This window comes from Exophiala viscosa (genome assembly GCF_022695815.1).
Source record: "Exophiala viscosa unplaced genomic scaffold EDD37scaffold_1, whole genome shotgun sequence".
In the NCBI taxonomy this organism is placed as follows: Eukaryota; Fungi; Ascomycota; class Eurotiomycetes; order Chaetothyriales; family Herpotrichiellaceae; genus Exophiala; species Exophiala viscosa.
In genome coordinates, this window is record NW_026944353.1 from 2,039,456 (window position 1) to 2,063,345 (window position 23,890).

Sequence of the window (23,890 nt, forward strand, 5' to 3'; positions counted from 1 at the left end):
TGCCACCTTTGCTGGAAACTGGCTTGTCGTCTGGTTCAAGTTAAGGTTCGTGCCCGTGGGCTGCTTGCAGTGGTTAAACATGCTGGACGCTGCAGGACGCACCCTTGATTCGAGAGCATTCGACGAGTCTAGTGAAACGCCCAAGTTTCAGTGGGCGTAGACGGTTCGCCTTTTGGGGAGGTCATTCCCGGAAATGATTAAAATATTTGTCCGGAGGATGATTCCCAAGCAAGAAGCAAATAGTCCATGAATGATAAAGTCTTCCACAGACTGTTCCAAAGAGAAAACCGTTCAATTTTGGTCGTGCAATGATTCTCCTCCACTTGAAATTTCGAACAGAGACCCCATCACCTCGAAGATATTGACAAAATGATTGCCAAAGCACGAGCGCCCTTAGCAGGAATATTGGTGGCTTTGATCACGCCATTCACTGATGATGGCACTGCCATGGACAAGAGTCGCCTGAAGTCTCATATAGACCATATCCTTAATGCCGGTTGTCATGGTTTGGTGCCTGGTGGCACAACAGGAGAATCACGGCTTTGTCAATGGAGGAGCGGAAACAAAATCTGGAACTTTGCATCGAATATGCTGCAGGGAGAGCCCCTGTCGTAGCAGGAATTGGTGCGACGACCACAAAGGACTGTGTCGAGCTGGCTGAGCATGCCGCAAAAGCGGGAGCTGCAGCTGTCATGGTGGTGCCGCCTTTCTATGACCCAGTCAATTATGAGCAGTTGCAGGAACTCATGTCTGAGATCTATGCGGTCTCAAACTTGGATATCGTTTACTACAACATACCTTCGGCATCGGGAATCACTTTAAGTCCCAAACAGATCGCTGGACTCTCGCGGGTCGGAGTGAAATACCTCAAGGACACTTCGGGAAATGCGCCAGCCTTTACCGAGCTAGTTTTTGGTCTGAATGATCAAATCACTGCCTTCAACGGTTGGGACACATTGACCTTTTACGGGCTGGCGGCTGGTTGCAAAGGGTCCGTATGGGGAGCATCAAATGTGATCCCGGAGCTGTCAGCTCAGCTGTGGGACGCCATCGCAGGAAAAGGGGATCTCAAGACTGGCCGTGAATTGTGGTCAAAGATTTATCCCATCTGCAAGTTCCTCGAAGAACATAATTACCCCTCCGCAGTGAAGACGGGTATGGAGCTGTTGGGACACCGTACCGGGGGATTGAGGAAGCCGTTCAAACTCCTTCAGGGCGAGCCAAGAGCAGAACTGGCAAGGTTATTGCAAGCTGCAGGTCTGGAGGTCGTAGATAATAACGGTGCTTGAGGCAGCAGTTGCCCCGCTAGGAGGTGGCAAGTGATACCAGAGATGCTCAGGATAAAAGCACATGGAGGAAGCATTCCTTCGAAACATGTTCCCATGTCCAGACTTGATCTCGTATCCTCTTAGCACTTCCTCCAGTAGACTCATCACGCCGTCTCCAAACTTCAATCATGCATATGCGCGCTGTCTCCAGCCTAGCGAAACCTGTCATAGCAGAGGCTCGGTCGAGGTAACCCAACAAATACTCTCGCTGTGCCAGATTCAGGGCCTCGCAGCCTGCTAGAAAGGCGGGCCAAGGGGATCCGGGTCCTTCAATGTTGGCTCTCTGGCAGGACATTTCAAAGTCTTTCAAAGCACGTATAACATTGTCGACATGCTCTTGCAATATCCACGCATTAACTTTTCTGATCCTTCGGTAGAAAAGGATCACAAGTGCTGCATTCAGAGCGCGTACCATATGATGTCGAGGGGCGTCCATTGTCCCTATATTTCCGCTTGAAGTCGATTGCTCGATGGTCTGAGGGCCCATAGCTGCGAATGAGCAGACCATATTTTCCAGGCGCTGTTTTCGCCTTTCGAGAAGCTCTATGAATTCGACGTCTCTCCGGTCCTTGTTGACATTCAAGCTATCCATAACATTTGCCAGTCGGGTAGTTTGAGACACAAGGCTCAACCAGGTTTCCGGAATGCCATAGAGGTCCAGGTACATTGTTTCAGCGAACTCCCGAGTGTCTTCAAGGTGAATGTCGTGCAGACCCACTTCACGGTCCTTCTGAGTCATGTCTTCAACGTCGTTGTCAGAAGAACCTGGCTCGAATCGAAGGAAATCGTCCAAGCGAGGATTGGGCCCTGGTTGATATTGAGGATCCCCTCGACCGGCGTTATTCAGATCTCTTCGAGGCTCTTTTGCGAAGTGCCGACTGGTCCCAATGGCTGTATTTGGTCCTACTTTCTGAAAGTTGCGTAAGACATAGGTGCTTTCTTCTATTATCCGCATCCAGGTGTAGACGTGGTGCAGTTGCCTCGCTTTGCGAGATATGTTCCTCTTTGCTAGGCCGCGCAGGCGGAGAAGCCGTTCGGCGTCCACCATGTACGCCCGAGCATCTTGTTGTCGGTCATAAAAAGTCTGTGTCAACATATCAGCACACAAAGCATGTCGTTGGTATGGCCTAGACTCATACCGCAAAAGCTAGCATAGCAAGGACTGCCATCAGTTGTTCCTTGTACTTGGCTACATTTGGTCCTCTGATTTCGTTCCTTAACGATGATTGTAAATTCTCTTTCGCTTCATCAATCGTCTTAGTTGCAAATTCTTGCCAATGTGACTGAGGAGCGTCACCATCTCCCATTTGCTGAGTAGATAAGTGTCGTGCTGACAGCGCCAACAATGCCAATAAGTTAGCCAGAGCTGCATGAGATATCGCTTGTGAAGACATATAGGTTAATCTGGCCAATGTGACTATGGCAGAATCCAAGTGGATATCCCAGGGTGACTTTTTCGGAAGAGGCGCGGGTTGCATATGGAGAATAACGTGGTCCTTGAAATGTCTCAAAAGAATCTCCGCCTGTTCAGGTCGCAGGTCCTTTGGCGTTGCTCTCTTTACGATAGGCAAGAGAGCCACACTAGCATTGACGAGAGAAGCGTTGGTCACGTTGCCCTGAGATAGCATCACAATATCAGAGGTGGGCTGCTGGTCAGAGGGGTTCTGCGAGTCAATAGTCTGTCGTTGTGTAATTATTTCCTCAAAGCCGCCGTCAAAATCCTGAAGGAGCGATATATCGCTCGTGAAATCAAGGTCGAAGAGATCTGGCCAGTCGAGAAAGTCATGCATATCGTTCAGGGTGTCAAGCGACCCAACTGATGGCAAGGCTTCCTCCGGCTCGAGGCATTCTGGAGACGGTGCACCAGCCACCAGCTGGGTTGACTCGCCGTGAGGCTGAGGATTGCGACACTCCTCCTCCAAACTGAAAACGCCGAATGGTCCGACAGCCATACCATCGACGGAGGCTGATGGGACAACTTTGGATCTGGCATCAAGTTCCGCGAGAGTCTCGTCAATCGGTTTGTCTGCCAAATTTGAGCGCAGGGCTGTGCTCATAGAAGCTCGACTCTGCTCTGCAGGTGCATGAGTCAGTATCGCCCCGCCGAGTCTGCCAGGACCTGCTACCCACCAGTGTACAGATGCTGCCTGGCCGAACGATTATGAGTCTCGCTTTTGGTGGCATTCTTGTCTCCTTGAGTCTCAGGGTTGGTGACCCATTTCAACTCGCGATGGAACCCATCGCAGACAACACCGATGGCCTTACAGTTGAGGCAAGCAGGTCGGACCTTATCACACTTCACGTGACGTCTCCTGCACGTTCCACAGCCTCCCAAAGTGTGAGAGCGAGTTGTCTTCTTGGTGCGGCCTGTCTTCATCCTATGACGTATGCCTCGTTCACCTGGTGGTGAGCTGAGGGTGGATGGAGACACGGGCTCGATAGCATGGCCGATTTCAGGGGTTGAAATGAACACTGTTGTGTCTGAAAGAGTCAAGAAGTTGCAAAGAGGTTGGCACATCCGTAGTGAAATACTTGGCCGGAATCGCCTTCCTCTTTCGGTGCACAGGTTCCTATTGGCGGAAGATGGACATGCCCGTCTAGCTAAATGGCCAAGTACAGTGCCAGGGAACGGCATCATTATTCACATTCCAATGTGTCAAGCGCACGATGGGTAAGTCTCAGAGCAAGCAAGAGAGCGAGGTAACCAAGATGAGGATATTCTTGTGAGTATGAAAGCCCGACCAGAATTCCCACAAGGTAGTAAGAGACTAAGCGAACAAGGACGGGCGCGACTGGATATGTCGGTGGTCAAGCCTTGCACTCAATAGCTTCATCCTTTGCTGCTGCGAGTACCATCATCTCATGTCTGGTACGAGACAAGGATAAAGCGCAAACAGTCAAGGATAAATATCCAGATCATGTACAAACCGTGATTGGTGACCTGGGCGATGGAGAATTGATGGAAAACGAAAGCCTGCAGGCTGATATCGTCCTTCGTGAGCTCACTCTGGTGGTCCTGCAAAGGTAGCATGCGGTTGATGGTTGTGATTCCAGATCTTGCGAGCACAAATCACCTGTCAAGTTGCCAGGCAATTTCCAAAGGGCTGAGCAAGAAGCCCGCAGGCTCCATTTGTGAGTGATTCCACATGAAGAGTCTCTCCAACTGACAAGGTTGAAGCGTACTGGATGCAAATGTCAGGTGCTTCGTTGTTCGTGATTCCCCAAATCAAGGAAGGACGTTACGGCGAGGCGTCGGACGAAGTTTATCACGACCTGGGAGACACCGAGAAAATTCTCGCCATCATACGCAAAAATCCTTCGCGAAGTGTGGATAACCTCATTGTTTCGCAGGACTCGTCAAAGATACGCACAGCTTTGGTTCTCGGTCCACTCATATATGGGCAAGGAGCTGGCCCTGGGAATCAAAGAAGCATCCAAGTACCAGAAATTGTCAAGACAACACTTACTTATGGGGAGGGATTTCGTTTCGCTAAAGGCCTCAACCGATGGAGTAACATTCACGTTAGGGACCTGGGAGACTTGTTCCTTCACTTGGCGAAGGCGGCGCAGAATGAGAAAGCTCATGGTTGGAACAAGGAAGGCATTTACCTGCCCGCCAACGGTGATATGGTATACCGTATCAAGCTTTGTGAAACGGCAACCTGCTGACCCATGAACAGGCGTTCGGTGAGGTGTGCGAGCGCGTCGCTCAAGCCGCGTACGATCAGAAATTGATCAAAAGCCCAAAAGTACAGCGTACGATCGGGGTGGATGAAGCCAACGAAGCTACTTCTGCCGGTGCCATATTCTGGGGCACCAATGCAGTGTTTGGCTCTGAGAGAGGCCATCAGGTGCTGGGGTGGCAACCTTCAGCTCCGTCGCTTGCCACTGAGATCCCAGAAACTGTCATGACCGAAGCCAAGCGTCAGCGATAAGTAAAAGGGCGACATGGAGAGACCAGTAGGCATCATGGCCTTAGCAACGGTCAGTGCGAAGAATCAAATGGCTGCAGGTAGCATTAGGCCATGCCGAGTCATGTCTGAGTCGTAGGTTTCGAAATCGACCTCACGGTCAAGCTGGTATTTTCTTCCAGCATAGTTTCTGCGTAAGCATGAGTGAGGTAGAGTTCGCCGTCGTGGCCGAAAAATGTAGGTTCATTGCGGCTGGTGGTGGCACTTAGAGATGACAAAGCCGTATAATTTAAGGGGCACCCAGGCGGCTTTATAACTGGCAGGCTCCCCAATCCGAAGTTCGACGCGGGGGCACACGTGAGGTTGCTGCCACGTCTAATCGTCACCACGTCCAACCAGAAATAGGGCCGACTTCTGCTGAAAGATTCAAACATCCTGCATCCTTTTCGAAGCATCCGATCAGTCTTGCGATGGCTCGTCAGAACGATGAAGAGAGACCTCTCCTTCATCCAAACGGAGATGCAGATGTCTCAAGCCTCTACAGCAACGAAAGTCGTAAGATTCAATTCGAAGACGACGACGAAGAAAATCCCAAAGCATGGACTCGCAGAAAGAAACTCGTCAATGTGGCAATCATTGCCTTGATGGCTATTCTCACGCCTCTGGCCAGTTCCATGTTTACCCCTGGTATCTCCCAGATCGCCGAGGATCTGAACACCAATGAGCAAAGTGTCATTGCTACAACGACAGGATTTGTCATCATGATGGGATTTGGACCTCTTGTACTTGCACCGTTGTCCGAGACTTTCGGACGACGAATGCTATACATCTCGTGCTATTCAGTCTTTACCTTGCTCCAGCTGGCTTCTGGACTGAGTCCGAATATTGCCACTCTCGTTGCTGTGCGAACGATATCTGGCTTCTTTGGCAGTACGTTTGATGCACCCACGTAGTGACAAAGGGATACTGACCTCAGCTAGGTGTCGGCCTGGCGAATGGAGCTGGAACACTTTCGGATATGTACGAACCGTCTGAGCGAGCGGGCATCTTCGGGTGGTACTTACTCGGTCCATTACTGGGTATGTGGGAGAGTGATTATCTTGGAGACGTATCGCTCACGATTCCCTTCAGGACCTACGCTGGGCCCTCTCTTCGGAGGAGTCATCGTCACCCGTCTTGGTTGGAGGTGGATCTACTGGGTGAGTGAAATTGAGGATCAGTAAGGATAAATCCCACACATCTGACTACTGCGCAGGTTCTTACCATCGTCTGTGCACTCAACACTGCCATCGGATATTTTTTCCTCTCAGAGACATATGCGCCCGTCCTTCTTGCTCGACGTAAGACTGCCCTTCAAGAAGACGCCAGTCGAGCCGTGAAAATCCATTTCGAGGATGAAGACGAGCGGCCTCTTTGGACAAAACTTCGCGCCAGTCTGAAGAGACCATTTGTTATCTTCGTCCAGCCGATTGTCTTGGTCATGAGCCTCTACCAAGCCCTCATATTCGGCACCACTTACAGCATTTACACCAACATGCAGAACATATATTCCGAGAAGCCGTATAACTTCAACTCGGAAAAGATTGGACTTTTGTACCTGGCACCCGGACTTGGTTTTCTGGTATCGGTCCGGCTTTTGGTGCCTCGTATTGACACTGTCTTCAATCAGTTGACCAAGAAGAACGATGGAAAAGCGAAACCAGAGTTTCGGCTACCGCTTGCCAATATTGGCAGTGTCCTGATCCCTACCAGTCTTTTTGCTTTCGCGTGGCTTGTGGAGTATCGCGTTCACTGGGCGATCACCCTTATTCCAACATTCTTTTACGGTGTTGGGCAAGTGGTCTCTTTCAACGCGGTCCAAAACTATTACATTGACGCATTCTCGAAGTATGCTGCATCGGCGATTGCCGGAGGATCTGTTTTCAGGAGTCTCTTGGGTGGGCTGGTGCCTTTGTTCGCTCCTAAACTCTTTGATTCTCTTGGCTATGGTTGGGGGATCTCAGTGTTTGCATTCGTGGCTGTTCTCATCGGACCAAGTCCGATATTGTTCTACTATTACGGAGAAGGCATCCGCGAGAGATTCCAGCTCACGTTTTGAGGATGCGGGTGGTCGATGGCCACTCTGGCCTTGGGCTGCTTAGGAAGCAGATAAAAGGGGACATGGACATGGATATGTATTATTTTTATTGGATCACCAGCATGGCTGTAGGTGTTTGTGCAACCACGCCACTTCGGCCGCTCGTCAGCGCAACGAACCTTATTGTGGATTCTATGGCAGGCTGCCTGAACAGTGGTGATGAAATGTACCAGCTTGTCGCTTGCACGGCTATAGACCGACTCGAGGTGTAGCCGGATCTGAGATGGTTCGTGAGGAAGCGGTGGCTTACTGCAGATTCTCGAACAATAGAAATGATCTCATGGTGCATCGGCACGAACCTTTGGAGCCGCCACGATGGGACCTTGGGAAAAGAAAGAGGAGGATTTGTGGGCGGCCATGCACCGGGAGCCACCGCCTGCACATCCGGGTGTTGGAACCTCGACCCGAATCACGCCGGCTGCTTTTTAGCGCCTCTCGTTTCCGAAGCAACGCCTAACGGTCGGCTTCGTGTTTCGCGTTGTTTTCATCACCATTGCAGCTCTTTTCGTGTTTTTCTGGCTTCTTACTCGAACCTTCACAACGAAGTCAAGTCATCACAATTTGTTCACCGCTGCTTGACCAGTCGACGTGGACCTTTCTCATGCATGACCGTCCTCCTCTGCTGCGCCTTCTTCCTGCAGGAAGGATCTCCCACTATTGAGAAGCGCGTCGAAATTGACGAATTCGTACCTATCATCGTCCTGAACTCAGACGTAGTAAATGTGATTTGTTCGCCTACAGAAATCGCCGCTGTGGAGGGCATCATTCTTCTGCTGACCACCTGCTCCATTGGACATCAGTGTCATTTGTTTTGCAGCTATTATGCCATGATCGCATCGCGTAGGAGGTCTTTGAATAGCATATAATTCTTGCCCGTTGCACACGCCGTCGAGTTATAAAACTGACATGATTCAGATCGAGGAAGGGTTGGCTGGGAGCGCCCATGAATCATAACTTACTTTTGTAATCAGAATATCCAGCGCCATCAGCATCATTGTTGCCCACACCGTCCTCCATTGATCTTCCACTCCCTGGTGGCCATCTCTTGGGATCCGCAAAGGCGGCCCTGACGATTCCAGCGGCCTGATCACCCGTTTCTAGCGCCAGTGCAACAACCCTGCTTCCCTGTCTTGAACTCTTATTGCCATTGTCACCAAACTCATGTTAGTGATCACATCTTTTTCGCTCTCTCTCTTCTTCTCTGCTCATCGATATTCGTTGTCACCAACAGTCAACGCATTACCGCGACACTCGACGTCAGCACGACCGCACGACCCTCTCACCTCCACAATATCGACCTTTCCTCCACGCGGCGGTGCCTGTTGTTCTAGAACAAAGCTCAGACTCGATCACACACGTCCCTGGTGCTGCCCACTGCGCAGTCGAAATCTAATATGAAAAAGAAGGCCCTACGTTCGTCATACCAGCACAGTCCATTTTGTCTGGAGAGATAAACAAATCACTCTCCAGAGAGTCCAGCTCTCATGGAGCCACCTCCACCCCCGCCGCCGCCTCATGGCTCCAACCCACAAGGTGGCGGCAGGACAGGTGGTCTCCCTGACGGCAAGTATGACATTTTTGTCGTCCCTCCAAACTCCGCAGGCTCGGGCTTCCTCTATCTGCCATCATTGCAAACACAACGCAATAGCTTCCTGGCCGGAGTCTTCTGTACGGCCGCCACGTTCTTCGTCTACACGACTGCTGTACCTGTCGTCAAGAGATGGCTTTACGACACAGTCAATGGTGGAGGAGGAGGAGTTTTCATGCTCATCTGCGGTGTTGCAGTTGTTGCTTGGGCGTTCGGTAAGACACAGAATGAATGGGCGCAGGCCGGACCCTCCAGTCGAGCTGGCTCCAGCTCGGGCACCGGAGGACAAACAGGTGGAGCTCACGGGGGATTCGGCGGTGCTGGAACATATCCTCACAGTCAATCTGGACCTCATCCGAATGCACATTCGCCGCCCCCTCCTCAGTCATCGTGGCAGAGACCACAGCCACAGGCTAACACTAAAGCCAACACGACGAATGCAAAATCTAGCTGGGAAAAGGCCAGAGAAGAGACGAGAAAGAAAGAAGAAGAGCGGAAACGGGCGGAAGAGCTGAAAAAGCGTAGAGAAGAGCTGGAAAAAGAAAGACAGAAACAGAGAGAAAAAGATGCGCTTGAAAGACTTGAACGGGAGCGCAAGGAGAAGAAGGAACGCGAGGAAAAAGAAGCTGCTGCCGCCGCTGCTGCGGCTGCCGATAAACAAAGACCGCAGAAGACTGCTGAAGCATCACCCAAACGCCCACCCATGCCGACGGCGACCACGGAAAAAGAAGAAGATGCCTATTCATTCCGACCGTACGATCGACCAAAACGAACACACAAAGCCAACTCGGCGGCTTCAATGTACTCGGAGTCGTCGTATGCTCCATCGGAAAGTACCGCAAAGCCGACAATTCCAGCATCAGCACGAGGGCCTTACTCGACCAAGGATCCGGACAAGATCATCATCAAGGGGGTCTTCTCCTTCAACAATGCATTCATGCGAACCCCAATCTCGCAACTAGTGTCCGGACAAGGTAATGTCACGGATGGCCTCATCCTTCGGATTACGACCGAAGGCATGTTCATTGACGATGATGTACGAGGAGTACCGCAACGTGAGTGGGATATCAAGGCTTGGACGATGAAATTGGCAGAGGTATGGTGTCCCAATCTACCCCTTGGATTTAGTGGTCCCAAACGAAAGTTTTCCATTGGAGTTGGTGCCGCCTCGAGGCAAGAATCTTCACCTTCACAGACCGACTCCAACGTTGTTGTCAACAAGTTGTTGAAAGTCTGCGAGGCAAGCTGCAAATCCATGCAGTCTTCAGCGTCCACGGCCCAAGGTTTCCGTTCTTCCTTTCCTACACCGTCAACCACGAGCGAATTTACTGACCAAACATCCACACAGAGCTGCGAACTCAACGGCATGCACGTCCTCAGAGCCAGCCTCCGAGATCAAGAAGGAAAGAAATACGTCTTCATACTCTCTCAAAGTGAGGGCTGGAAGGTGGCCGTTGGACTGCAACGTCTGCGGAGAGGCAGTCAGGTCCGAGCACTGGGTGTGGCGGGACTGCCACCAAACGAAACCAGAGCGATCCTCGAGAATCTTGGTTTTGCATAATCAGTCGAATGCGTTCTGGACATGTTTTAATTGTCTTGCAAGTGATACCACCGAAAAGCTTTGCACAGTATTGAGCGAAATATTCAGTTTTCAGCCATTCAAAGTTGACAGTTAGCGAGGCATCAGCGACGGAGTTCAAGTCTTGTACATTCAATGAGGATCTTGAAGTGATTGGATGCTACTAAGTACTTGGGATTTGTCTGAGACCAGTTTACTATGATGGCACAGGGAGAGTTGAGCTCCCAAGGCGTTGATGTACCATAGTAACTTGAGGTATTGAGTAATTAATGGACATTGACAAAACCAGGAAGTAGCAGGGGAATGTCACCTTAGCTCTTCTTTCGTCAAAACAAGCTGAATGCACTTTTGATAAAGACCGCATCGTCACATATCCATCTTCTCAAGCTTGAATGCCATTGTTGCTAGGGGATGAAGCCTTATCAGTGGGGATATTGGTTTATGACGTTGGGAGTATTAAGGGAGTATGCAGGCGGCCTTATTATGCTCATCTTCCACCAGTAGGAGGTTGGCCCTCGTATGGCCATCCATTATTTCCCGCAAGATACGAGCCTCTTATGCCTATCATTGCTCCCTGAATGGTTGGCTGCCAGGAGTGTCTCCAGCCTATGGAGATGGCTATTTAGCCTTCCCGCACTGACAGACACCCACAACTGTGCTGGAGGAGGGGCAGATCGCTGGAATTGTTGCTGCCTGCAGATGCGGGCCATCTGCAACTCTTTCCATCACGTTCTCGATGCCAATGCGATCAGTCTTCTGCGAACCTTTTCGTATCCCAGACCTGTACCAGAACATGCTGTTGCAGACCTCCACTCATCTCCTGTAAGAAACATTTGCGCCGCATGTTGTGCGCTTCTACCGTCCTTTCCGTGTGGTGAAACCTCGTATCCTCCATCTCAACTGGACTGATTGTTCTCCTGCGCCTCGAGTATCTTCATTTACCAACGATCTCGGTCGAGCCTCTATCCACGGATCTAACATCACCATGGTTCTTCGCAAACAATACCCTTCTCGGGACTACGACACCTTCTCAGAGCATGCCGAAGGGCAGACACCCCGAACTTCAGACAAGTCAAGATCGGCAGCTGCAGAGGCTCAAAGGCTGGGTTCAATGGGCTCATGGGCCGACAACTTCGCGGGTGATACGCCTGCCACAAACCTTACACCTACAGCATCGACTGTCGATGGCAACGAAGTGAGAGACGTACCATACCCACAGCTAGCACATGAACTCGATCCGTCGGATCCGCCACCCCAATATACCCCCTCCGACTCTACTGCAGTGCATACACCTACAACACCTTCGTCTCCGTTGGGCACCAGATATATACCGCCACAAGCAGTGACAGTAAGCGCCCCTGCCTCAGACACTCCCTTCCCCGCATCCCATATGCAACAATCGTACCGGGATGATGATGATGATGAGGGCACCGCGTTATTGCCCGAACCTGTACAACATGAATACAATCCGACCCATAACCACCAGCGCGACCACGAACGAGACCACGAGGAATCTGACGATGCGTACTTGGGTTCCCCTTGTAGCAGAGGCCCACGGGGAAGAGGATGCTGGAAACGGCATCATAGAGGCCGCAGTCGAGGCTGTCGTGGCCGACGTGATGGCAGCCAACGGCGAAAAGAGCGAGGACGACGCTTCAAACGAATATGCTGGTTTACCTTTTCTCTCGTGTTGTGCTTGTGGCTGATGCTTCCTGGCTTGTACAAGTCAATATCGAATGTACACACCCCTCATTTCTTTACTTGACATGATTATTTTGTCTTTGCATGGCTGACCAGCACCAAACAGAAAGACCGATCGCAATATCCCGTCCTCTCACCCGAACCTGCGACGCCTTCGTGGCCACCTTTTCCCAAGCGAGAGCATCGCGAGCATGAGACGTTTCGCTCAATTTCAGGGACGTACGAGCTGTACGATCTTCTGGACCTCTCCACTACTAGCGGCAGCATCAGTATCAAAGTAGATGTTCAAGAAGGCGAGAAACCAGCAACGCTCCGCCTCTCTACCCTCGCAGGCAGCATCAACGTTAGATTCGTGACTGGTGGTGGGTTTTTGAGCAAGGCAACTTTGTCGCCGGCAGCGAGCACCAGAACACTGAACATCGAGATCTCAACGCACGCTGGCAGTATCTCTGGCGATTTGTTGCACGGCAATGGAGGATCAACTGTGCTTTCGAGTCAGGCTGGATCTGTCAATGTCAAAATCAACACCGTTGGAGTGTCGGAGCTGGATCCGCCCTCGAAGATCTCCGTCTCAACATGGTCCGGAAGCCAGAACGTCGAGGTGAGAGCGCCGTTTTCGTCCACCGAAGCGGTAAGAGCCATTGAGGCGACACACCAAGTCACCTCAAGCGGTAGTATGAACATTATCTATCCTACGGAATGGGAAGGTATGGTCCATGTGAAGCTGGGCGGCTCGGGTAGTGTGGGGGCCAGCGGCCGGGGGTTGGTGGTGCAGAAAGAGAGCTCGCGCGAGCTATACGGCTATAGAGGGATGAAAGAGGGGAGGACAATCGAAATCTACGAGGAAGGAAGTGGGAGTGTGCACTTCCGATGCTGATTCAATGCGGCTCTTTTGTTCGACCTTCTTTTCTGGGCTCATACGACGAGACGCATATTATGATATAATAATGGAAGCTGAATCCCCATTCCTGGAGGAAATCTGGTTGGAGTATATAACGAGTGTCCTCACATTTTGAGGGGAAGAGAAGCTTGAATCTACAAACAAATCCGAGCATATCGCTCCTCTTGTTATGGGGGAACATGAGGATACAACTTCGGTTCCCAGAACTTGAGACGTCTGGTGCCTTGACGTCTAACACGTAGGTAACAACCGATTACATTTCAAGACTTCCACTTCTTCGAGAGACAGGCTTACCATCACTGGAGAAGTCCTTTACTCCTCAACTCCTGCTCCGTCCAATTCCACAACTTGTCCGCCAACTGGGCGTCTCTCGCCAATTTACTAGGCTCCTTCTTCACGCCGACAGGCACGAAATACTCTCCTGATATCCCCACGGTGACTTGAGGAGATGCCACGGCCCAGAGAGAATTGAAACTGCCTTCCTCGGGTGTGATGTACACGCCGAGACATCTGAGGACCGGCACGAGCGCCGCTCCCCACGACTGGGTGTTCAACTGGGTGTCCACGTTGCCTGGGTGGAGAGACAGCGCCAATATTTTGTTGCTGGAGGATGTGGTTGCGCGGTTGTATCTCGCATGCAGACTTTTGGCGTGCAGAATGTTGGCAAGTTTACTCTGGCCGTAGCGGCGGAACGTGAAGGATCCGGTCAGCGCTGTGTCCGCGAAGTTGATGCCTTCCTTTGGCGCGGCTGCGTGGCCAATGGAACTGACGTTGACGATGCGCACTGTGCCGGGCTCGTTGCTGGCGGCTGCCGTTGATTCCAGCAGCGGGAGTAGCAGGTATGTCAGCAGCCAATGGGATAGATAGTTCGTTTGGAGCTGCGACTCGTAGTCATCTTCGCTCATGGCATAGGGGGTGGCCATGATCCCGGCGGAGTTGACAATGCCGTGGAGTTGGGTGATTTCTGACAGGATCTTGGTGGTGGCTTCGCGGACGCTGCGCAGGGACATCAGGTCCATTGTTACTGAGCGGATATCGGGCGTGATGGACGGGTTGGACTGTTTGATTGAGGACTGCAGGGCGGCCAACGCTGCCTTGCCCTTCTCCTCGGTCCGGCAGGTCATGAACACTGTTGCGCCGTGGAGGGCTAGGTGGTGGACGGTCCAATAGCCAATGCCTGTGTTACCGCCGGTGACAATGTAGGTGCGTTTCTTGAGCGAAGGAAGTGAAGATGGGGACCAGTTTAGCCGGGCCATATCAAATGCGTAGATTTGACCAGCGGTGATCGTTCAGTGGTAGCTGTGAAGATCGTTGAGAGCGTGGTGATTTCCATGGTTGCAGGCTGCCGTGGACTCGTTATGTACTCTGCGCAGTCCAGTACGTGGTGTCGTTGAGGGACTCTGGCCGGTGGCTGTGATGGAATGGCCAAAGATGTGACGATGTCCATGTACGTTGATGACAGACTGGCAGTGGGATTGAGGCTGTTTTGATATTGACCAGGAAGGCTGTCGGCAAGATGTTAATCCGTCGCGGCTGATGGTCTGGTTGGTTGAAGCGACTAAATATTGATCCACTGTCAGCGACGTGCATTAAGCTTTACCAGTTCGGATGCCTGTGTGGACTGAGGCTTTTTACCGGGAACTTTCCACCCATTTGTTTTCTCTTCCACTCTCTTTCGTAACACCTTACATAACGTCTTGCCCCAGCTTCGTGTCGGAAAGGAATGTTGGAGCCTGTCAGCAGGACGCATATTAAGAAGAGCCAGACCTTCGGCTTTGTCAATTCGCGAGGAATGGTCCCCATGCTTTGAGCCATATGAGAACAGCGAGTCGAAACACAACGACATAAGAAAATGCCAATCGTTTCTGAAATCAGGGCAGAGTTGAGACTGCATGCAGATGTACAAAGTGTGGATGATGAGTGGTCTGGTATCACGAACCCAGTTATTCGGCGGAAGTTGCAAAATCGATTAAACCAGCGAGCCGCAAGTAGGAACAACTGATTCATCAGATTCGTATGCAGATGGCTGACACGACGAATAGGAAGACGCAAGGCTTCACAAAAGGGTACCAGCAACGACGTCCCCTCGACATCTAGCGATGCTAGCGCCACGAGGTCCAGACCCCTCGCCAGACAGATCGATCTTCATGATGCAGCTCCTCTACAGGTGAAAAGCTTGAACTTTCCCGGTACCAAATGGCGTGTGACGGAAGCAGAATCAGTCATCGAAGTCGATCCGTCGGCCTTCGTCTCCATCCGAAGCAAGCACACCTGCCAGCGCTGGTACGAAGTGCTGCTGGAGAATCGATTGGCGCAGATCAAAGACCTGGCAGGGCGATTGCAGATTGAGCGGGAAAATGCGTGGAAGTTGACTCTGCCAGCGGACCACCTCATCTCCTTGGTATACTACAACGTATATCGCGGACTGCTCGCCAATGTGGAAGTATTGGGCCTGGATCTGAATCTCATGTACACGGACGAATATCCTTCACCATTCTTACCTCTTTCATCGAGCGCCTCGTCCAATCTGCGCCGTCTACCTCCTGGGCTACAGCCGACCGAGCTGCAAAAGAGCATCGCGCATCATCCTCAATGGGACATTTTCCCTGACCCTATGGTGCGCGATAATATCCTGCGGTATGGTGAGAGCAACATTGACGATTACGAGTTTTGTCTGGACCTGGTAGGAAATGGCAACTTTGATAACCTTGAAGGATGCTCTACACAGGAAAAGAACGGACTGATCTGTTGGGGTGAGCCCTGGGACATGGGTGGCTGGGAGGTGACGGAGGCGTTTGCCAGGAAATATCCATTCATTCTTCGGGGAGCCTTGAATTTCCAACAATGCAGCAATGAATGGCGGGTCAAGCGAGGTGAAGAACCTCTTGATTTTGAGAGAGTCCTGGAAATTGAGTGACAAATTGCTTTACATTGCATGGAGTCTGGGGCAGGCATACATACCACAGTACTGTCATTTCTGCAGGAAGTACTAGTAGGCAGGTGCCTTTGAGTCAACACCAGTAACTCATCTCCTGAATCAATTGTGATCACACATACCATGCCTCGGCCCAAGGACGACCAACACGACCGAATACATGTTGCACGCGTTGCGATTACTGACCCTAAACTCCTGCCGAAAAACCCCCTCAAGTCTGGACCCTTAGCAGAACTTACCAATCTTTTTCATCCTACAAAATTGGTCAGTACGCCAACCTCGACATCACTCAACGTACTGAAAGCCTTGGTAATCGTCGCATTCGAAGCACGTTGCTGGTTTCGACGTCTTCCCAGCAGCCATGTTTACTGAACAAAGTCAATCGCGTTGTTGATTATGGGCCTACAACTGGAATACTAATCATTCCGGGGATGCGGACAACCGTTAAGACTTCGCTTTTGCCCATCTAATCCCTCGGTAAGTGCTAGCAATTGTCTCGTCGAATCTCTACTGTTGCTGTAGCCGCTGATAGAATGTCCGCTATTCATCATACTTCGTACGTCTTTGTGGTTGGCGGTACTGGCGCCCAAGGCATACCCGTCATTCGCGGGCTGGTCAAAGACAAGAAATACAAATGCCGAGTTCTAACCCGTGACGTGAACTCTGCCAGGGCCAAAGAACTTGTCGCCTTGGGAAACGTTGAATTGGTCGAAGGTTCTTTCGCCAGCGAAAACGACTTGCGAAACGGCTTCCGCGGCTGCGACGGTGCTTTTGTGAACATCGATGGTTTCAACTGCGGCGAAAAGACCGAGATTTACTGGGCCATAAGAAGCTACGAGCTTGCATTGGAAGAGGGCGTCAAGTTCTACGTTTATGGCAACCTCGACTACGTGTATAAGAAGAGCGGCTATGATCCAAAATTCCGAACCGGCCATTACGACGGCAAGGGAAGAATAGGAGAATGGGTGCTCGCCCAAAATCAGGTCAACAGTCATCGGATGGGCGTCGCAGTGTTCACTACCGGGCCGTACATTGAAATGTCGATAGCTGCACACACCATCTTTACACCAACAGTCGAAGATGGGGTCGTTACCTGGCGTGTCCCTGTTGGGGATGGTGCTGTTGTTCATGTGTCATTGGACGACTGCGAGTATTATGCCAGATGGCTCTTCGACCACCCAGAGAGGTCGAACGGCATGGACCTCGAAGTAGCCATTGATCATATTCACTACGCCGACCTTGCAAAGGCGTTTGAGAAGGTTACTGGACACCCAGCGAGATACATCGACACCGACATGGAGACATACTGGAAAGAAGGGAATACCGCGACTGCTGCCAACTTACCAAGCGGGTACAATTCAGATCCCAAGGTCCGCTTGAATTGTCATGAATGGGATCTATCACTGACAAACGAGCAGGATCCGTCCTTTATGACCTTTAGACAGAATTTCACTGGCTTCTTCAACATGTGGACGTATTCAGGCCGCAACCAAGGAGTCATCCGTCGAGATTACAAGCTGCTTGACGACATCCATCCGAACAGAATCAGAAGCGCAGAGCAGTACTTCAGGGTTGAACATGCACGCGGAATTTCTGCAGGTTTGGGTAGCCTTTGGGATCGCGTGCAAGAGAAGAACCTTCGGCCTGTTTTGAAGATGGCAGAGGATAGGAGAAGAGGTAAATTGTAGACACACGATAGATCTGGCGACATCTCAAAGAGCAAGCTGTGTTCTTCCTGATAGCAGTGGTAGTCAGTCACAGTCTACCTAGGCTGGAGCTGCACGACGATATGTGAAGGACTCCATTTAGACGTCTAGCAAGTAAGTTCACTTGGGCAGGCGATTGACCCCCTGAGTCAGACTTGTGCCACTTCTCCTGCAGACTGGCCACAGCTTGCTTGCTTGGCCCGGCCCGCACTGAACTTATGTCAAATGGGCGCTGAATTGTGGCGCAGTTGACCAGGATGACGCCGCAGTCCTGCCGCTGGCAGGCATGCATGTCAAAAAGTTGGAGGCCTCGGAGCTGAAGCATGGAAGCAAGGGCATTCGGTACACATCATCAGTAATGCAAATCACCTTCGTGACACTCAGCCTTGTTCACTGCTTCACGACCTGCGACAGTCGTCTCTACGACTGAGTTCTGTCGCGTTTTTCCTTGACTCACCCCTCATTGTAGTCTCTAATTCAGTCTCCGATCACCACATAAGCCAACTTTCGCAGAGTCGCAGGCCGCAAGTATGGCTACTGCGGCACCAAGCCAGGCCAATGTGGCCGTCAATGGCCCTACACCCCAGAATATCCCACAGAATGCAGGACAATCCCAAGCGTCTTTGCCTGCCCTTCCTGTCAACGCCGGACACGACGGAGGCCTGGATCCTGCAAGCAGACAAAGAGTGCACCAAGTCCTTTCATCCGACGTAAGAGGATTGTACATGTCGCAAGAGAAACACCACTGATCAACCCAATAGATTGGCATAACCACATTGCTGAACCGGCTGAAACAAAGCATAAGTTCTACGAGAGTCCGCTATGTCGACCGTTATCGCGAGAATAGGCTGACACCAAGCAGGATTTTGCCGCGTTCCTGAAAGAGAGATCTGCCCTCGAGGACAAACATGCTTCGGCACTAAGAAAACTGAGTCGAAACACTCACGACCTTATAAGAAGACCCGAAGGCAGGCAGGGTTCTTTCGCACAAAGCTATGAAGAACTTACGAGGATACACGATCGAATGGCCGAGCACGGCCTCCAATTCTCAAGCACGCTTCATACCATGGCAGATGAACTCTCTGAACTAGCAACCAATAATGATAAAGCCCGAAAACATTGGAAGCATGAAGGTCTCAGCGCAGAGAAACGAGTCGAAGATGCAAAGAACGCGGTGACAAAAGCGGAAAGCAAATACTATGCGTTGGCAGAACAATATGATCGGGCCAGGACTGGAGAGAGCCAGTCAGGGAAGATCATCGGCTTCAAGAAGTCTCCGGCACAGCACGAGGAAGACCTTCTTCGGAAACTCGAAGCGTCTGACGCTGACTATAATGCTAAAGTCCAGTCGGCGCAGACTCAGCAACAGGAACTCACGAGTACACTGAGACCACAGACAGCAAGAGCTTTACAAGAAATTATCCGGGAGACGGATGCTGCGCTGGGTGTCCAGATACAGAAATATGCCGTCCAGAGTGAGAAACTTCTTCTCAGCTATGGACTGACTGTTACGCCGGTCAAGGGACAAAATTCTGGAGATGCTCCTGCACGTGGTCTCCGAGAGGTGGCGTCGGGCATTGACAATGATAGGGATTTCGCCGAATATGTCGTGGGCTTCAGTGACAAAGCTGGAAACGGTCCTGACATCAAGTACGAGCAGCACCCATCACTTTCACCTAAAACGCAGATGCATACACAGTCATTCAATCAAGCAAACCCTTACGCAAATAACAATCAAGGCCCACAACAATCCGGTATCGTAACGTCTCAGCAAAACACAGCACCTACTGGAGCACCTCAATTGCCTCAGATTCAGAGCCTAGGACTGAACTCAGGGGCTCCTGCTCAGAATGGAGCGCCTCCTCCGAATGCTGGTGCTGTCCGCCCTCCAATGGGCTCACCTCAGCTAAGCAGTTCAAGTCAACCACGGGCTCCAAGCCCTAACCCAGGCGCTGCTCCGATGGACAGAGGTCAAGCACCGCTTGGACAGCATCCGGTGGTTCGGCCTGCAGGTACTCCTGGTCCGACAGGGCAGTCGCCACAAGGTGTAGGACGTGGAGCCCCGCCTCCAGGTCAACAAGATCCGCCACCACAGGGCCTAGGACGTGGTGCTCCCACCTCTGGACAGCCAGGCATGGCGCCTCAAGGTGTCGGTCGAGGCGCTCCAGGGCCTGGAGGTCAACAAGGTGTGCCACCACAAGCCGGTCGCGGCGCTCCGGGTCCTGGTATGCCGCCACAAGGTGCAGGTCGAGGAATACCGCTAGGCGCGGGCCGAGGAGCGCCTCCACCAGGAATGGGAGTAGGACGAGGTGCTCCAGGTACAGGGCCACCTCCAGGTGCAATTCGAGGTGCTCCAGCCCCTGCACCTCAACAAGGAGCTCCGTCGATAGGCGCAGGCCGTGGTGCTTCTAACGGGGCAGCTGCACCCGCAGTAAGAGCTGGACCTCCCGTCCGGCCTGTCTTCGGCATCTCCTTGGAAAATCTGTTCCGGCGGGACGGCTCTGCTGTACCGACCATCGTCTACCAGTGCGTGCAAGCCGTCGATCTGTATGGCCTCGACGTGGAGGGTGTGTACAGGACGTCCGGATCCGCCCCGCATATCATGGAATTGAGGCAGAAGTTTGACCATGGTAAGTCAATCACTCTTGACAATGTTTCTATCCGGCGTGGCTGATCACTGTTCTAGATGCTTCCGCCATCGACTTCCGCAATGCCGCTAACTTCCACAACGACATTGCCTCCGTGACGACCTTGCTCAAGCACTTTTTGCGTGATCTGCCCGATCCATTGCTCACGGCGGCATCATATCAAGCATTCATTGATGCTGCTAAGATCGAGGACGACATTGTTCGCCGAGATTCAGTCCACGCTTTGATCAACGGCTTGCCTGACCCCAATTATGCTACTTTGCGGACACTGGTTCTGCATTTGAACAGAATCGCACAGCACAGTGAGAAGAACAAGATGACGCATAGTAATCTGGCTATTGTGTTTGCCCCGACACTAATGGGTCAACAAGGTGGCGGCGGTGCCAACAGTCAAGCTCCCGGTGGTGGCGCTGATATTGCGGACGCCGGGTGGCAAGCGAAGGTCATCGAGACGATACTCAACAATACTTTCCAGATTTTCGACGACGATGAGTGAGGTGTTTATCAATACGATCTAATGTCCTGGGAGTCTGACGGATAATGAGTGCTCTATAGTTTGCAAGGGGGCAAGTCTAGTGGACTAGCAGTTCAGGGCCATTGATGCTTAGCACGGTGTTGAGGTAGGCCGCAAAACGTGCTGGGAGAAAATCGCATTGTAATTTGCCCCTTGATATCCAGATAATGATATACCTGCCCTACATCAAATCACATCTGTTGCACTAAAACTCGGTTTCTCACCGTTACTTACCATCCCATTGCACGCGAATCAGGAATGACACATGCAAACGGTAGGTGAAGCTTGTGCAGGAGCTCTGTCCGTTCCAATATCTCCTTCCATGAGTGCGACAATGCCCACATGTCTTGACCCATTCCAATGATCTTGGCGGCCGCCGTGGCTTCCTCGGTGGTCGGTATTCATGGCGTACCCCCAAATCATCATTCCGATCGACAATTATGTCTTGAGGGGCTGCATCTGGAGTGGGTGGTCGAAGCTCTGATCGGCGAGCTTGTGGTACAGACGCCTTATGTGCTGGCCCGCCGGGCTTTTCGGGAGGAGGATAATCATAACGTCCAGCGGAGCCATCACCCTGGTTGACAGCAGCATCCTCGCTAGGAGGAAGTGGCGTTGGCGGTCGAGGATTCGGTGGCCGCGCCTTCGGCATGGGCGGTCCGAATAGTGCTGTCGGGACCCATCCTGCAGGAGGAATCGTCTGCATTGGCCGCTGTGGTTCCGAGTGGGGCGTGCAGCCACGGTCACATTCAGTGTGGTCGCTAGGGGAGGTCGCAGTGTAGTTCATCAAGTCATCATTCATGTCTGGGACGTCAATCACCTCTTCAGTGAAGAGGTCGCGCTCCCTACTGCCTTCAGAAGACTCGATGACAAGGCTTGTATCCGGTGTGTCGACAATGGGACCCCACGAGGACGTCTGGCTTCCAGCGTCACCACTTGGAGATTTTGATGCTCCAAGTTTCACGACCAGAGAAGAAATAGGTGCATCACTAGTCAGGATGGTCTTAATATCCTGGTGATGCTTGATGTAGCTTCGCACGATGCCTCGTGTCGTTTTCAGTGACCGAAATGTTAATTTGCAGTGCGTGTCCATCTTCCCCAAGCTCTAGAGTGTCGTAGTGTCTCTGTGATCTCCTGACGCTCGCCTGCAGATGGTTGATGTGGTCCCTTTGACAGTCTCTGCGGAAGCAAATGATTAGCATGCACCCAGAAGTCAAAATGAGGACTGACGCACACCCATGTCGTCATATCGACTGGAACGGGTTTGTTCTCCCTTTGTAATGTCATGATAACGCGAAGTTGTGTTTCTAGTATGACCATTGAGAGAAGCAAGTCGGCGCTCTGTTTCGTCGAATTCAGGGACGACTGGACTCCGTCCCAGTCCTTTTTCCAATCTGACCATTGCCATCGAGCAACCCATCTTGCGAGGAACGTATAATCTTTGGATTTGTCTGCACGAAGCGGTTCAATCTTGGCCAGCATACTGCGTAACCTCTTGAGGTTGTACCTCGACGCTTCGATGATGCTTGCGCTGATGTTTGCTCTCTTGATATCGACTGAAAATCCCTCGTTTGAGGAATCGGCATCTTCGACGAGTTTATGGAATTTCTTGAGAAGCCGCCAGAATGTTTCGATCTCGATCTTGATCAGTATCACCCCGGTCTGAGCCTGCTTTAGAGTTCTCGCGAAACGATGAAGCTTTTTGCACAATTGCTGGAAGGCGCTCGCTATAGTTATAATGGTCCATCCACTTCCAAGAGCACTCAATGGAACCATGATGCAGATTTGGCGAGCAGGAGTAGTTTAGATAGTGCTTCGAGGAAAAATGGCGTTGTGTAGGGGAATGAAAACTGTGTGTGAGATGCCTGTCATATACCTTCGGATTTGCCGTTGTTCAATGCCCACATGCGAACCGTCTGGTCGCACCACGCAGTAAATACATATAATGTGAATGGAGAAGTGCCTCTGCCACATTCCTGTACAGTCATAACTGCCAACCAGAATGCGAACGACAACTAACCGGTGGTAAAAGCATGAGGCCAAGATGACCTGAGATCAGTAGTATCGATCGCTAACGTACCATGCTGCTAATTGGAGAAAACCAGCGAATGAGGAAGACAAGGTCTTAGTGGCGGAGGCTGAGACCTCAATCAATATCATCTCCGCCTCTTCATGGAAAGCAATCACGCCATGGTGACGAAGAGGTTCTTAGAGATGAGGGGTTGGCCACTGTTCAAAATCACCTCTGCAGGTGTCCTGTTGTTATTGCATGGAAAGAGCGAGTGTAGGCAGTGAAGGTAGACATCATTGGCCAATACCGTTGTAAATCCACTGGACAGGGAGTCTCTTCTGATCACATATCGGCACATGTCCAGGGGATCAGTAGAGGAGTCGCCTGTGCGCCTTGAGCTTTGTTTGTGTGCAAGGCACTCCAGGTCTTAGAGTATCGGAGTATGCTCCTAGTACCCGAAACTCCGGTAGGGCGCACTGGACGACAGGCGACCATAACCTGCATAGTGGTAATGCAGATTCGTTCCCAAGGCCGAGTCACATCTGTCCTTTGCTCATACGCTACACACTTCGCTTTAGTATGCATAACGGTACGCTCATAGGACTGGTTGGCTCTTCATCGCTTTAAGATGCCACCACATTCCCGAGATGAAGGTAGGACAGCAGAGTAGAGCATCGAGCGCAGAGGGCCTCAATATGTCGGCGACATCGCCATTACCACTCTAGTAGGAAAAGGGCAGAGTGATATCAGATTGTTTAAAGAGGGACCAGGTAGGTTGTTCAAGAGGTCCAGAGAAGTATACGCCAAGCGCCAAGAGACCACTAGTCTGGGTGCCCCCTATTAGCCTTCGCGTGGACTACTTAGAAGACGCTTCCAGCGTGCGTCTTGAGGGCTCTAGATTGCTTGCATTATGATTTTGAGACACAAATTTTTG

General features: G+C 51.5%; 11 protein-coding genes across 11 annotated transcripts; 8 read left to right on the forward strand and 3 right to left on the reverse strand.

The window, feature by feature from the left end:
* The first annotated feature begins 314 nt into the window (after window positions 1-314).
* On the forward strand, window positions 315-1,312 carry EDD37DRAFT_38899 (dihydrodipicolinate synthase/N-acetylneuraminate lyase). Its single transcript, XM_062812204.1, has one exon. The coding sequence runs from the start codon at window positions 549-551 to the stop codon at window positions 1,287-1,289; it is 741 nt and encodes a 246-aa protein (XP_062675043.1). The 5' UTR covers window positions 315-548; the 3' UTR covers window positions 1,290-1,312.
* Window positions 1,313-1,335: 23 nt separating this feature from the next.
* Window positions 1,336-3,512, reverse strand: EDD37DRAFT_644921 (arginine metabolism regulation protein II; the record flags this gene model as incomplete). Its single annotated transcript, XM_062817568.1, has 3 exons — window positions 1,336-2,412; window positions 2,468-3,402; window positions 3,455-3,512. 3 exons carry the CDS (start codon window positions 3,510-3,512, stop codon window positions 1,336-1,338), a joined length of 2,070 nt encoding a protein of 689 aa, XP_062675044.1.
* Window positions 3,513-3,813: 301 nt separating this feature from the next.
* EDD37DRAFT_38949 (uncharacterized protein) lies at window positions 3,814-5,312 on the forward strand. The gene is made up of 5 exons (XM_062812209.1): window positions 3,814-4,051; window positions 4,110-4,324; window positions 4,383-4,460; window positions 4,507-4,958; window positions 5,009-5,312. The coding sequence occupies exons 1-5, from the start codon at window positions 3,996-3,998 to the stop codon at window positions 5,261-5,263; spliced, it is 1,056 nt and encodes a 351-aa protein (XP_062675045.1). The 5' UTR covers window positions 3,814-3,995; the 3' UTR covers window positions 5,264-5,312.
* Window positions 5,313-5,601: 289 nt separating this feature from the next.
* On the forward strand, window positions 5,602-7,493 carry EDD37DRAFT_38982 (MFS transporter). The gene is made up of 4 exons (XM_062812218.1): window positions 5,602-6,169; window positions 6,220-6,318; window positions 6,371-6,438; window positions 6,495-7,493. The coding sequence occupies exons 1-4, from the start codon at window positions 5,710-5,712 to the stop codon at window positions 7,335-7,337; spliced, it is 1,470 nt and encodes a 489-aa protein (XP_062675046.1). The 5' UTR covers window positions 5,602-5,709; the 3' UTR covers window positions 7,338-7,493.
* Window positions 7,494-8,551: 1,058 nt separating this feature from the next.
* On the forward strand, window positions 8,552-10,794 carry EDD37DRAFT_39059 (uncharacterized protein). Its single transcript, XM_062812226.1, has one exon. The coding sequence runs from the start codon at window positions 8,861-8,863 to the stop codon at window positions 10,523-10,525; it is 1,665 nt and encodes a 554-aa protein (XP_062675047.1). The 5' UTR covers window positions 8,552-8,860; the 3' UTR covers window positions 10,526-10,794.
* Window positions 10,795-11,325: 531 nt separating this feature from the next.
* EDD37DRAFT_38979 (uncharacterized protein) lies at window positions 11,326-13,281 on the forward strand. The gene is made up of 2 exons (XM_062812215.1): window positions 11,326-11,891; window positions 12,351-13,281. The coding sequence occupies exons 1-2, from the start codon at window positions 11,529-11,531 to the stop codon at window positions 13,119-13,121; spliced, it is 1,134 nt and encodes a 377-aa protein (XP_062675048.1). The 5' UTR covers window positions 11,326-11,528; the 3' UTR covers window positions 13,122-13,281.
* Window positions 13,154-14,645, reverse strand: EDD37DRAFT_39032 (uncharacterized protein). Its single transcript, XM_062812224.1, has 2 exons — window positions 13,440-14,645; window positions 13,154-13,376 (listed from the first exon to the last, which is right to left on the reverse strand). Exon 1 carries the CDS (start codon window positions 14,399-14,401, stop codon window positions 13,442-13,444), a length of 960 nt encoding a protein of 319 aa, XP_062675049.1. The 5' UTR covers window positions 14,402-14,645; the 3' UTR covers window positions 13,154-13,376; window positions 13,440-13,441.
* Window positions 14,646-14,997: 352 nt separating this feature from the next.
* Window positions 14,998-16,062, forward strand: EDD37DRAFT_644927 (uncharacterized protein; the record flags this gene model as incomplete). Its single annotated transcript, XM_062817569.1, has 2 exons — window positions 14,998-15,133; window positions 15,188-16,062. 2 exons carry the CDS (start codon window positions 14,998-15,000, stop codon window positions 16,060-16,062), a joined length of 1,011 nt encoding a protein of 336 aa, XP_062675050.1.
* Window positions 16,063-16,338: 276 nt separating this feature from the next.
* On the forward strand, window positions 16,339-17,802 carry EDD37DRAFT_39128 (uncharacterized protein). Its single transcript, XM_062812238.1, has 2 exons — window positions 16,339-17,450; window positions 17,499-17,802. The coding sequence occupies exons 1-2, from the start codon at window positions 16,614-16,616 to the stop codon at window positions 17,766-17,768; spliced, it is 1,107 nt and encodes a 368-aa protein (XP_062675051.1). The 5' UTR covers window positions 16,339-16,613; the 3' UTR covers window positions 17,769-17,802.
* Window positions 17,803-18,316: 514 nt separating this feature from the next.
* EDD37DRAFT_604069 (myosin IX) lies at window positions 18,317-20,930 on the forward strand (the record flags this gene model as incomplete). Its single annotated transcript, XM_062814705.1, has 3 exons — window positions 18,317-18,496; window positions 18,649-20,416; window positions 20,473-20,930. The coding sequence occupies 3 exons, from the start codon at window positions 18,317-18,319 to the stop codon at window positions 20,928-20,930; spliced, it is 2,406 nt and encodes an 801-aa protein (XP_062675052.1).
* Window positions 20,931-21,052: 122 nt separating this feature from the next.
* Window positions 21,053-22,196, reverse strand: EDD37DRAFT_39188 (uncharacterized protein). Its single transcript, XM_062812246.1, has 2 exons — window positions 22,180-22,196; window positions 21,053-22,124 (listed from the first exon to the last, which is right to left on the reverse strand). The coding sequence occupies exon 2, from the start codon at window positions 22,036-22,038 to the stop codon at window positions 21,175-21,177; it is 864 nt and encodes a 287-aa protein (XP_062675053.1). The 5' UTR covers window positions 22,039-22,124; window positions 22,180-22,196; the 3' UTR covers window positions 21,053-21,174.
* Window positions 22,197-23,890: the final 1,694 nt, after the last annotated feature.

Bases quoted from the DNA above. Each gene is read 5' to 3' on its own strand.
- EDD37DRAFT_38899 (XM_062812204.1), top strand. From the start codon at position 549: ATGGAGGAGCGGAAACAAAATCTGGAACTTTGCATCGAATATGCTGCA.
- EDD37DRAFT_38949 (XM_062812209.1), top strand. From the start codon at position 3,996: ATGGGTAAGTCTCAGAGCAAGCAAGAGAGCGAGGTAACCAAGATGAGG. The intron at 4,325-4,382 runs GTGAGCTCACTC...TTGTGATTCCAG, and splicing joins GCAGGCTGATATCGTCCTTC to ATCTTGCGAGCACAAATCAC. The intron at 4,461-4,506 runs GTGAGTGATTCC...ACAAGGTTGAAG, and splicing joins GAAGCCCGCAGGCTCCATTT to CGTACTGGATGCAAATGTCA.
- EDD37DRAFT_38982 (XM_062812218.1), top strand. From the start codon at position 5,710: ATGGCTCGTCAGAACGATGAAGAGAGACCTCTCCTTCATCCAAACGGA. The intron at 6,319-6,370 runs GTATGTGGGAGA...GATTCCCTTCAG, and splicing joins CTTACTCGGTCCATTACTGG to GACCTACGCTGGGCCCTCTC. The intron at 6,439-6,494 runs GTGAGTGAAATT...ACTACTGCGCAG, and splicing joins GTTGGAGGTGGATCTACTGG to GTTCTTACCATCGTCTGTGC.
- EDD37DRAFT_39059 (XM_062812226.1), top strand. From the start codon at position 8,861: ATGGAGCCACCTCCACCCCCGCCGCCGCCTCATGGCTCCAACCCACAA.
- EDD37DRAFT_38979 (XM_062812215.1), top strand. From the start codon at position 11,529: ATGGTTCTTCGCAAACAATACCCTTCTCGGGACTACGACACCTTCTCA. The intron at 11,892-12,350 runs GTAAGCGCCCCT...AGCACCAAACAG, and splicing joins TACCGCCACAAGCAGTGACA to AAAGACCGATCGCAATATCC.
- EDD37DRAFT_39032 (XM_062812224.1), bottom strand. From the start codon at position 14,401: ATGGCCCGGCTAAACTGGTCCCCATCTTCACTTCCTTCGCTCAAGAAA.
- EDD37DRAFT_39128 (XM_062812238.1), top strand. From the start codon at position 16,614: ATGTCCGCTATTCATCATACTTCGTACGTCTTTGTGGTTGGCGGTACT. The intron at 17,451-17,498 runs GTCCGCTTGAAT...ACAAACGAGCAG, and splicing joins GGTACAATTCAGATCCCAAG to GATCCGTCCTTTATGACCTT.
- EDD37DRAFT_39188 (XM_062812246.1), bottom strand. From the start codon at position 22,038: ATGGACACGCACTGCAAATTAACATTTCGGTCACTGAAAACGACACGA.